The sequence below is a fragment of the Miscanthus floridulus genome, chromosome 3 (genome assembly GCF_019320115.1).
Source record: "Miscanthus floridulus cultivar M001 chromosome 3, ASM1932011v1, whole genome shotgun sequence".
Classification (NCBI taxonomy): Eukaryota; Viridiplantae; Streptophyta; class Magnoliopsida; order Poales; family Poaceae; genus Miscanthus; species Miscanthus floridulus.
The window spans coordinates 20,974,163-20,987,215 of NC_089582.1; the positions used below are offsets into that span (position 1 = coordinate 20,974,163).

Here is a 13,053-nt window from a genome sequence, read left to right on the forward strand (position 1 = left end):
GGCATGGCGCGCTGCTGGTTGCTGGGCTGAGCGAAGATGGGCCGGCGCTTGCTAGGCCATGGGGGAGAGGAGAGCAAGCCGCGCGAGCGAAGCAGGGGGAGCGGGGCGGCTGGGCCAATAGGCCAAAATAGAGGGGAGGGAGAAAATTTCCTTTTCCTTTTTCTTAACACATTTTCAAATCTAAGTTAAACTCAAATTCAAATTCTTTTGCAAATTCCAATCAAACCAAAGCATCACAAATAAAATATGCAGCAGCATGAATGCATAGACATGTATGTAGACCTATATTTGATTTTAATTTTAACATAGTTATTATTTTTCTAAATTTCAATGCTCACAAAATGCTTAATTAAATCATTTTCTCCTATTTAAAAACCATGCAAATTTTGGGGTGTTACAATTCTACCCCCCTTAAAATGAATCTCGTCCTCGAGATTCGGACGATGCTTACTCAAAAAGCTGCGGGTATGTTTTTCTCAAATCCTCTTCTCTTTCCCAAGTAGCCTTATCTTCTATATACCGATTCCACTGAACTGTACACATCTTTATAACTCGGCTCCTCGTAACCCTTTCTGCCATTTCCAAAATCTTAATTGGAAACTCCTCATAGGTAAGATCTTCCTTAACTGTAAGTTCCTCTAACGGTATCTGCTCCTTTGGTACACGCAAACATTTCTTTAACTGAGACACATGAAACATATCATGTACACCTGACAAACTCTCAGGCAATTCCAACTGATAAGCTACTTCTCCATGTCTCTCTAAAATCTTGAAAGGCCCAATATACCTTGGTGCTAACTTTTCTTTCAAATTAAATCTTCTCACACTCCTCATAGGTGATACTTTTAGGTAAACATAATCTCCTATTTCAAAAACCAATTCCCTTCTCCGGGTGTCAGCATAACTCTTCTGTCGAGACAGTGCTACTCTCAAGTTATCTCTAATCATCCTTACTTGCTCTTCTGTGTCTCTTAAAACATTCGGTCCGAACACTTGAGTTTTTCCCGTTTGATTCTGAAACAACAGAGTTCTACATTTTCGTCCATACAAAGCTTTGAAAGGCGCCATATTGAGACTCTTCTGATAACTATTGTTATACGAGAACTCTGCATAAGGCAAACTCTTATCCCAACTTGTACCGTACTGCAATGCACAAGCTCTCAACATGTCCTCTAATATATGATTAATCCTCTCAGTTGCCCATCGGTCTGAGGATGATATGTTGTACTAAAATTAAAATTTGTTCCCAACAAACTATATACTTGTTGCCAAAAATGAGATGTAAATTGAGTACCTCGATCAGACACAATTTTCTTGGAACTCCATGTAGACACACTATCCTATTCATATACAATTGAGACAACTTCGGTCTTTTATAATGGGTCTTGACCGGTATAAAGTGAGCAACTTTAGTTAACTGATCCACTATCACCCATATTGAATCATAACCTCTCTGAGTGCGTGGTAACCCAACAATAAAATCCATACCAACTTCTTCCCACTTCCACTCAGGTATCTTCACTGGTTATAATAATCCTGGAGGTCTTTGATGTTCAGCTTTGACTCTTTGACTCTTTGACATGCATCGCATAAAGCAACATATTCAGCCACATCCCTCTTAAGTCCGTACCACCAATACTTCTCTTTCAGATCCAAATACATCTTGGTACTCCTAGGGTGAATAGAGTAAGCGAACTCATGTGCCTCACGAAGAATCACATCTCGTATAGCCTTAACCTCTGGTACACATAATCTTTTTCCAAACTACAGAGTTCCATTATCATCCATATGAAAACCTGGTGCCTTACCAATCACTATGTTTTACACTATCTCTTTCAACTTCGCATCCTGTAACTGACCCTTACGTATTTCTTGCTCCAGTGTGGGCTCTATCACCATCTTCACTGCATTAGTGACAAAGTCCAAGTTCAGTTGCTCAAATTCTACACACAACTCACTTGACATAGCTGCTACTTGCACCTCCTTAGCGTAACTCTTTCTGCTAAGAGCATCGGCAATAATATTTGCCTTTCTAGGATAATAGTGTACCTCCATATCATAATCTTTAATCAACTCTAACCATTGACACTGTCTCAAGTTCAGATCTGTCTGGGTGAATATATACTTCAAACTCTTGTGATTAGTATAGATATCACTCTTATGTCCGATAAGATAGTGCCTTCATATTTTTAAAGCATGAACCACTGCTGCTAACTCCAAATCATGAGTAGGATAGTTTAGCTCATGCTTTCTCAATTATCGGGATGCATAGGCCACTGCCCTTCCTTCTTGTATAAGAACACATCCGAGACCTTGATGAGATGTATCATAATAGATAGAAAAGTTCTTGCTCAAATTTGGAAAAACCAACACGGGGGCGGTAGTCAATCTTTTTTTCAATTCCTCAAAGTTAGCCTGGCACTTCTCGAACCACATAAACTTAGCATTTTTCTCCAACAAAGCTGTCATAGGCTTGGCAAGTTTAGAAAAACCTTCTATGAACCATCTGTAGTATCCAACCAATCCCAAAAAACTATGAATCTCTTCCACATCGGTTGGTGGTTTCCGATTCAACACAAATATTCAAAATTTAGAAATTTCCAAGTTATATGCACTTATAGAGATATAGAATACATTCTGAAAATTTTCTAGACGAGTTCCAACATCAGCAGCTCGGTAAAACAGTCATATATCGAGTTCTGGATATCTAAAAGAGGCATTCTTTACATTGTTGGAAAGCTTAAGAAATTATATACAACTTTTATTCAAACCACATTTTCAGATTTTGTCGTTAGGTTACTCAAAAATGGGACACAACCAAAACTATTCTAGATTCCAAACTGCGCAGAAACTTTAACTTAAAACAGCTATATCTCTTAAACCAAATCAGATAAAGGGGAGATTCTAGAGGCATTAGAAAGATACTTAAGTCTAGTTACTCCCATAAAAATTTCATAATTTTTGGTCTAGTAGATTTAGATTGGCATTGATATAAAGTGCAGACTGCTCCGAAAAATAGATCCGAGAGAACATGATGTACCAAATCCAACTATTTATTTATTGACACAAACTTTAATATTCCTAACTATGGAACTTGCGGACATGCCCACAAAGTTCTAGCACTTATTACAAAAATCCAACTCATACATAAACATAATAATAAATCAACTAGGCACACCAAAGTTCACACCACAATAATAGACTCGACTTGACGCAACTTGACCCGTACTACTAACGTCTTATTACATAGAAATGACTTCAACACCTATGGGCGAAATTTATGAGGAAGCTCCTCGTAGATCTTTGGCAGGTTGAGATACACCCTTTGTTCGTCTATCACTTGTCGGTATCTCTTAAGGGTCACCCCATGTGCCTTCAACTGATCTAGCCGTTGATTCTTTTCTACTAACTCACTAGCATAGTGCACCATCACTTGAGTAGTGGGATCCATGCCTTCAGGGTCCATTATTGTCCATCCCATGTCAGGGTGTTGGCGAGGGAGGAAACGATATTGATCTTCCTTCATATCATCAAAGCGACGACCATGGAGACCCATGCAGGCTACAACGGCTATATCTTCTATGCTATCATCCATGGTGGCATAGTGAGCGTGATGCACATAGTTCGAGTCTAGCTGAAATGCTTCCTTCTGTTCATCCCTGATGGAGATGCACACCCTGGTCTTCCAATAAGTGTCCTCCAGAGGATGCATATGCTCATTGCAGAAGTACTCCATAGCTGCGTCCCAATCAGCGTAGTAGATCTAAAGAATCCCCATAAGTCGGTGATGCGAGGCGGAGGACTCACACCCTGGCTTGTACTAGACCTTCGTAGTCCATCCCAAGGGAGGGATCGGCTCATCCTCTTGAACGACATCCTCCTCCTCCTCATCAGACAATGCAACAACCTCCACTTCTTCGGGTTCTTCTTCTTCGGGCTCTTCCTGGAATGGCTCAGGCGTAGGTGTAGGTGCTGGTGAGTCAACTTCTTGCTCCTGAGACTCCTCCTCACGTGGCTCCATGGACTCATACAACCCACGAGGCGGGTAGTAGCCTCCGGTGCTGATGTGAGCGGTCTTATTGGCATGAGACATCTACAGAATTAGATTTAGTTAGAATAGAAGCAAAAAATTTCATAACAGAGTGAGGCAAAAGAAGCATAAAATTTAGCAAATAACAAGGGTGAGATGGGAAGCATGAAATGAGTGAAGCAAAAGAGGCTAAAATGACCATTGCTAGCTAGGCTTGCGTCCTACAGTCAACACGGCTCTGATACCAATCTGTCACACCCGATTTTAAGGATAAAATAGGATACAAAATTTTATGTGCCCCAGAGATCGGTCACACACATAAGCCGACAATTTATAAATAGTGTCATCATGAGTGTTTATTACATCACGAATAATAAGACATAGTCTTCACATAAATGTAGCGGAAGTATAAAGAAAAATCTCTCGCGGAAACTTCATATCACAGGAACATCAACTGGTTGACCACAAGTCTAGTATTCCTCAGGAAAGTCATCATTACCATAGCCATCAGTTACCCATCCGGGATTTTTATCCAAATAATGAAAATAACCAAGCGTAAGTACGTGTCGTACTCAACAAGTGTAACATGGGTTTCATGAGGCTCAAAAGGCTTGACGCTGGTTTAACAACATTCAACTTTTAATTGTCACAATTTTAGCATAAAAGTAGTAACAAGTTGTTTCAATCCCAAAGTAAAACACATGATCAATGTAAACATGAATAATGAATAGTATAAACAGATAATTCTTAGTGATAATCTATTCTATAAGGGTCCAATGCCGCTCATGATCATGAGTACGGCTAATATACCAGTTTTACACTCTGCAAAGGTTGTATACTTTCAGTATGAGTCGTGGTACCCATATGCCTGGGTTAATTACTCTCAAAACATTTTCAAGGTGAGCAGGCAGGGGTCACTATGAATCATTTCAAAGGTTAGTCTAACAAGTTATGGTCATTAGATTCACTCAACAAACAGATATAGAGCCTCCCTTCCTGATGGCACATTGACGCGCAGCCTATACTCATGGGGACAGAGGTTGCACTATACCCGATTCGGCAAGCCATTCTGGTGCCAATAAAGGTAACCACTAACAAGATAGAAAATGTCCTCATACTGAGCTAAAGCCAGACCCATGTAGCCCTCACAACTGTACTGTAAGTTTCGGATGTTCGCTTACAGATAAGTCCTTAGGGAGAGGAATCTGAAGCATTTAGAAAATAGCTAAATACTCCAGCCCCCTATTTTCAAGTTGCTAAAAGTTATATTTTAATGTTTATTGCATATACCATTAGTCAAGTTACAAGATCATGGTTTAATTGAGCACTAGCAAAGCTACCCAATGCATATCCCATAGGTGACAAGGTATAAGTTTAATTCTAGGGAATCCCTATCAAGATGACACATGCAACATGAATTAAATGTATTAAAGTTGATAGAAAAAAAGAATAATCCCATGGTATACTTGCCTTGGACAAAGTGCTCCTGCTGATCCTGCTCGTCAAAGTAGAACTCTTGATCACCCACGAATTGCTCACCATCTAAACTCAATAATCACAACAACATACAAACATCCAGAAGCAATCATGCATAGCAAACAAAAGCTATAGATTAGAACAGTACACCAATAAGCATAAAATCAAGATGAAAAGTTTGTAAAACAAATCTACGTGTCACTACAAACACACAGACGCGAAGATCACAAAAATCAGAGCTAAAACGAAGAAGTTATGAATTAAACAATATTTCCTTTAGTAAAATAATAAATTAAATCTAACCTCGAATTTTAAAAGTTGAAAACATCTTAACAGTAGTATGAACATGTAGATTATGGAATTATGATCTTAACGCAAGTTGAACGGATCAAATCAGAGTTAAAACAAAGATTTTATGGCCTACAGAAGGTAGTGGCAGTCTTGTAAATAGATGAAACTTAATTTTTGAATTTAAAATAATTAAATTGGATTTTAAATCTGCCTAAGGACTGCGAACACAATTTAAAGAAAAGACAGGGGCTCTTTAGAATAAATGCAGGTACGACGGGTTAAGATCCAAATAATTGTAAGGGCCTTTTTGCAAAATGACAAACGAAGGGGTATCGGGCTCTGTCGGCCGGTGGATCTGACTTGGACGGCTGAGATAAAAGAGAGGGAGATGGGGTCGCCAGAGCGGCGCTGTGCGCGGCGGCGCCATGGCCGGAATTGACTCAACCTTGCCAGAGTTCGTCGAACCGGTGACTCCGGCCACCATTTGGCTCAGGAGAAGGTCAAGGAGCAATAGGAGAACGAGTCGAACATGATGGAGGGGACTAGGGCGGTGGAGACGGCCTGGGGATGACGCGGTGCTAGATGGGGCGGCTCGAGCTCACCGGAGAAACATCGGCGACACAGATACAAGCACAGAAGGCAACAGAGAGAGCATGAGGGACACCTGCATGTTACTCACCTTCTTGCGGAGCTTGGAGATGCGGTCGCAGTGGTAGAGGAGCGACGGAGCGGTGAATCGACCTCGACAGCAGATCTACTGCGGCTCTGCTAGGGCTCGGAGGCGTACGGCTGGCTCTCGGCTTCTATGAGGAGGCGGCGCGGGCGCGGTTGCTACTTATGAGGGTGGTGGGAGTTTGCGGCACACACATATCAAGGCAGAGTCGGGGCGAGCGTGGATTCTCGGCCGGAGTCGTGACCGGCTCAGACTTGAGTTAGAGGAGGAAGACGACTGACCGCTGGGGCCGTCGTGTCGCTGAGAGAAGGGAGTGGGCCCGGCTGTCAGCAGAACGGAGGGGGAAGGAATGGCGCGGCACGCTGCTGGGCAGAGCGAAGCTGGGCCGGCGCTTGCTGGGCCGCGGGGGAGAGGAGAGCAGGTCGCGCGGGCGAAGCAGGGGGAGCGGGGCGGCTAGGCCAACAGGCCGAAATAGAGGGGAGGGAGAAAATTTCCTTTTCCTTTTTCTTAACACATTTTCAAATCCAACTTAAACTCAAATTCAAATTATTTTGCATATTCCAATCAAACCAAAGCATCACAAGTAAAATATGCAGCAGCATGAATGCATATGCATGTTTGTAGACCTATATTTGATTTTAATCTTAACAAAGTTATTATTTTTCTAAATTTCAATGCTCACAAAATACATAATTAAATCATTTTCTCCTATTTTAAAACCATGCAAATTGTAGGGTGTTACAATTCTTCTCACCTTAAAATGAATCTCGTCCTCGAGATTCGGTCGATGCTTACTCAAAAAGCTGCAGGTATGTTTTCCTCAAATCATCTTCTCTTTCCCAAGTAGCATCATCTTCTGTATACCGATTGCACTGAACCTTACACATTTTTATAACTCGGCTCCTCGTAACCCTTTCTGCCGTTTCCAAAGTCTTTATTGGAAACTCCTCATAGTTAAGATCTTCCTTAACTGTAAGTTTCTCTAACGGGATCTGCTCCTCTGGTACACGCAAACACTTCTTTAACTGAGACACATGAAATACATCATGTACACCTGACAAACTCTGAGGCAATTCCAACTGATAAACTACTTCTCCACGTCTCTCTAAAATCTAGATATGCACTATGTCTATATACATAGTAAAAACTATGAATTTAGAAACGTTAAAACTATCTTACAATGTAGAACAAACGAAGTATATACGTAGAAGTTACTAATGACGACCGTAGTTTTTAAGGTTCAACGAAATCTTGTTATAAACAACTAGTTTTAGATGATCTTCGTCTATTGCATTTAGCATACGGCCTCTCAAACAGCTCATAGCGGCCCGTTATAGTCGCGACAAATAGTTTGACCTACTTTAAACCGTATAACTACAATTATAGCTAGATATTTAAAATCTTAGACTCATATACTGAAACAATTGATCTTCTACTGTCTTTACGGTTGGACAGCTTAAAGAGTATATATACTAGAGCTTTGGAGAGCTGTTCCCTTGCAGTTGCAGGGTAATTAACCTCAGCAGATTGCTCGTCAGGGTAATATACTAGCGCTTTGGACAGCTTAAAGAGTATATATACTAGCGCTTTGCAGATTGCTTTCACGGCCACGTGCACGTTCTTGCAGAGATGCCGACTGAGTTCGACGAGTCTTTTGGGCCTCCTCCACACTGATGAAAACGTACCGTAACCGAAAATTTCGTTTATCGGACCTCTCGTTTCCGTATCGGTTTTCGTTTAGCTGGTTCCGTTTCTAATTATTACGGTAATAAAAATGATTTTTTTTCTAATTTCTTTCGGTACTGTATTGTATTTGTCACTGATGAATAGTTAAATTTTGGTATCAGAGAAATTTCCGACTGATCCGCAATCAATTCCCAGACTGCTCCCGACGACTGTTTATGGGCTCCAAAATCCAAATTCTAGAGGTATCAAGCGAAGACTTTTTGATGCCTCAGAGTACAAGTTGTAGTAAAGCGAAGACTTGGTCAGTATACGACACCGTCACACCCCACTTCCGTACGACACTGCTAGCTTAATTACTGGCAGCTAATTATCCAACAGTTCCGTACGACACTGCTAGCTTAATTACTGGCAGCTCAGAGTGGGAGCTCTCTGCACTGGATACGCCCACTAGTACTTGCATACGTAATGTACTAAACGCTAGTAAATTAATTATTAGGGGAAAAATGTAGTATCTAGTAGCTGTCAATTTGCCTTGGAATAGTATTGTTGAAAGTTGAACAATATGAAGAAAATTGGCATCCGATCGAGACTGAACACGAGAGTGCATACGTAGGTCCGGCGTTCGATGCATAAGAGCCAGCCAATCCCGAATCTATTCGTTCATCGTTCAAGTCATGTGTGTGGTGTGCATGATGGGAGGGTTGTGCTCTTCTCGATCTCTCCGTATTATTAATCATCTTCTCTATCCTTATAAGTTATTGCTTGCCCTTTTTTAGTTTACAAATAATTGAATAATTTTTTTTGGGTTAGACAATTTCTGAATACCTCTGTGTAAGCTTGACCCTACCAAAGGTCCGTTTGGGAGGGCTTCTGACACGTGGCTCCGGTGCTAGAGGCGGAGCCGGAGCCCCTAAGGTGAAGCTATTTTACCAGACTCTGGCTCCTGCTTTGAGAAGGGCTGCAGCTCCTTCCATTGGACGCCAGAAGCGCTCCTCAACCGTCTTGCGTTTGGTGTGGCTCAGCTAGGAGGACCCGGTAAGGGAGCCGCCAAACGAGCACTAAAGCACGAGTTGGGCTTATAAATGTCCATGCAGCCCGAGGCACGACGGCACGGCACGAAGCCTGCTTTTTTAGCCCGACACGGGCACGGCACGGTCCGGTGATGTGCAGGCCCGGGCTGGCCCGGCCCGAGGGAGCAGGCCGTGCCTGGGCCGCTGCTCAGGCCCGTGGGCTGGCACGGCACGGCCCGGCCTGCGTCGGTCGGCCCGGCAGTGGCCCGGCCTCCCCCCTCCCCCTCCTCACTCCTCCTCTTCTCCCCGCGGCCCCGCGCGCCCGGCCCACCATCCCCGCCTCTCCCTCATCCTCATATATAAGCCGCACGCCCAGCGCGGCCGCGGACCTCACTTCCCCTCCCATCCCACTGCACCGCGTTCCTTATCCCTTCCCTGTCCCGACCCGATCTCCCACCGCGTCGGGAATCGCCGAATCGGGATCCTCCTGCCTCCTCGCCTGGCTGCCCCACCGCCCGCTGGCCACCGCCACCGTCCCATTTACCAGAACCATGGACTTCGGCGTGCCGCCGCAGGGCAAGGCCGCCCCCATGGAGGGGGCTTCCTCCCGCTCCACCGGATCCACCGCTGGCGCCAGCGCCGCCATGTGGGCCAGCTACGGCAGATCCACCCTAGCCCCGTCCGCGGCGCCATCCTATGGCGACCTCTTCGGCTCCGCCGCCCCAGCCCCCGCCTCCACCGCCTCCTTCGACTCGTTCAAGGGCCCCACCACCAAGCCCGCCACGCCTTCGCCTGCCCCCGCCCCCGCGTACGACGACGACATCTTCGACGTGGTCCCGAGGCTGCGGTCCTCCACCTCCTCCTCCGCCGCGCTGCGGTACGACGATGACCTCCTGCCCTCCTGGCCACCCACTGCCGCCGCCGCCGCCGTTCGAGCACGCGGCCGATCTGAGGACCTCGTCTCTTCCGTCCTCTCGTTCTTCCCCTGCTGATGCGAACCTCGGGCCGGCCTGGCCTGTTAAAAAGGTCGTGCTTTTCGGACCAGCCCGGCACGGAAAATGGCCCGATGGGCCGTGCCTAGGCCGTCGGCTAGGCACGGTGGACTGGGGCGGCACGGCCCGGCGGCCCATCGTGCTCTACCGTGTCGTGCCCTACCAGGCCATGCCTGGCACGGGCCCGTGCCGGGCCGTGCCGGGTGGCCCAAATGGTCATCTTTAGCTGGGCTAGCCCCATGCGGACAGACCGAATTTACTCAAAGTCTGCGTTAACCTTAAGATCTATACATTAATATAAGGATGATCATGCATTTATACTATGTTTTAAAAAACTAAGAATCTATTTGGATTCCATGGTCTAAATTAAAGTTAGAGACTAAACTTTAGACAACTAAATTTTAGCCAGTAAACTTTAGATCATGGGCTAAAATTTAGAACTAAGGCCCTGTTTGGTTCTCTAGTCCATGGACTATAAGTTTTAGTCCACTTTAGTCCATGAACTAAAAGTAGACTAAAGTGGTGTTTGGTTCCTTGAACTAAAATAGACTAAAGTGGAGAGAGAGGGTAATAAATGGGATGCATGGGTGTCCACAACACCTTTTAGTCCATTTTAGTCCAATTTTGTATACTAAAGGACTAAAGGATTTTAATCCACTTTTAGTCCAAGTGTTTGGCTGTTTAGTCTAACTAAAGTGTAGATTTTAGTCCAAAATGCTTTAGTCCATGGGAACCAAACACCCCCTAATAATTCAATAAAATTTTGGATCACTTTTAGCTAATTTTTGTCGTCTAATGGTATAATGTGCTTTTGGGGTTACCTAAAGTTTAGATCTAACTTTAGACAATTTTTTTGGAGACTTTTATATGTAAACTTAAGTGGCTGGACTTTAGATGAAAGGATCTATATCCACGTCAAAAAAAATTCTCACCTAAAATACTATTCAATTATTTTTGAACTAAAAAAGAGCAAGCAATCCAAAAAATAGGCCTAAGTTTGCTCATAGGCACATAATTCAGGTCAGAAATCAATCGGTTTTTTTTGTTGGTTCAAGTCCACAAAAAATGCTTAGCTCTAGATTACTGAGTTAGCATAGATATATTTGTGCCAATGAATAAATCATCTACCATCAGTTGTAAAGCTTCCACTACAAAAAGCTTTATAGAGGCCGCTAGGATGTCTCTATAGGCCAACCGCTAACTCAGGCCTCGTGCGTCCGTCCCGTAACCACTCCACCCATAACACGTACTTATGTCCATTTGGGATATCCGTCCTCCTCATTTTATCTTCTTTCGATTTTCAAATGAGTATTTGGAACCCTAAATGAATTCAAAATGAAAAAGTTATTATAGAACTTTTTTAAGATCTACAACTTTAGTTTTTGTCTTTTCTCCATCTAAGGTCGTTTAAAATATTTGAATTTCAAGTGCGAGAAATCCAAACATTGATTTTTCATATGTAGATGATTTCAAATAGAAAAGTTGTTAACTATAATGTTGCATACCTTTTGGAGGTCTACAACTTTTGTTTTGGTCGTTTATCGATCAGAGATCATTTGAAATTTTTGAATTTCAAATATGAGAAATTCAAACATAATTTTTCATGCATAGATGATTTCAAATGGAAAAATTGTCAACTACAATGTTGCATAACTTTTCGAGATCTAGAACTTTTGTTTTTATTGTTTCTCCATTGAAAAATTCAAATTATAATATGCAGGTCATATTTTTAGATGTAAAGGCGGTTGGAAATAGAGCCGCGCCCTAAAAATCCATTTTGTAGAGGTAGCTGGAAATAGTGTCGCCTCTAAAAATAGGGCATTTGTAGAGTCGCCTAGGAACATCAACCGATTCTGGAAATGTATCTCTATAGACGGCTCGGTTTGGAGGCCACTGGATAAAGACGACCGTCTTGCCTATAAAAAAAGCTCCCATTGCTGGCAATCAATTTTGTAATAGTGTTGGACATGAAACGAGGAGGGACCGATATGATATAAAATATAATGAGAGGGACAGATTAGTATTTTATTATATGATTTAAAGTGGTGAAGTTAAGACTTTCATTATCAATCTTATATGGCACTAACTAAGCTGCGCCACTGCCTACCACAAAAAGAATAAATAACTGTAATTGTGAACAGCCGTGTTAGTGCACACCCAAATTCAGGTGTACGTCTCAAGAAATTGACATGTCTATTGTTTTCATAAAAAAAAAGAGACATCTTCTAGATACATGCACAAAGATGATACTGGCACGTGTCAGTATTGGTTTCATAGATTGCTGCTGGGAGCTGGCACGTGTCACTGTGTCAGTAGTGTTAGTTATTTCAGTTACTTAATTTAGACCAACCACTGTGCCGACAAGTGGCTGCTAATGTATCAATCAATCTGGTGACCAAGCTCGAACTGAGTGCTAGCTCAGTTGGTGTGCACTGCGGGTGTGCAGGCCACCCGCTCGGCATCGATGTCCAGCATGGCACCGGTGTCTCATCAGGAACAGTATTTCCCTTTATCAGCCTGTTCGGCTGGTGCTGATAGAATCGTATATGATCGTGGATTATTATTGTTGGCTGGTTTGGTGTGAGAGAAAAATACTATTCTGATTGGAAATTTACGATTGTTTACGACCAAACGAACATGCTGTATAATCTTCGTTGCCTCATATGGATGTGCCACCACCGTCGTATCTTTTAGCCGTGTTCTCTTAGCCCTAGATATAGGTTGTAAGTCTAGCTTGCGTAGTAGGGGTGCGTGTGAATGAGTACGTGAGTCCAGATACAACAGCTTGGATTAGAAGGTTGAGGCAATAAAAAAAAACTGGTGACCAAGCTGATTCCGTCCTTTCATTATTCAGTCAACTCAGAATGTACGAGTCGTACCTTGTTTTATTTGATG

At 43.1% G+C, this 13,053-nt stretch overlaps 1 protein-coding gene across 1 annotated transcript; it reads left to right on the plus strand.

Moving 5' to 3' along the window:
- Positions 1 to 9,318: 9,318 nt before the first annotated feature.
- LOC136543313 (uncharacterized) lies at positions 9,319 to 10,158 on the plus strand. The gene has a single exon (XM_066535795.1). It carries the CDS (start codon positions 9,319 to 9,321, stop codon positions 10,156 to 10,158), a length of 840 nt encoding a protein of 279 aa, XP_066391892.1.
- The last annotated feature ends 2,895 nt before the right edge of the window (positions 10,159 to 13,053 follow it).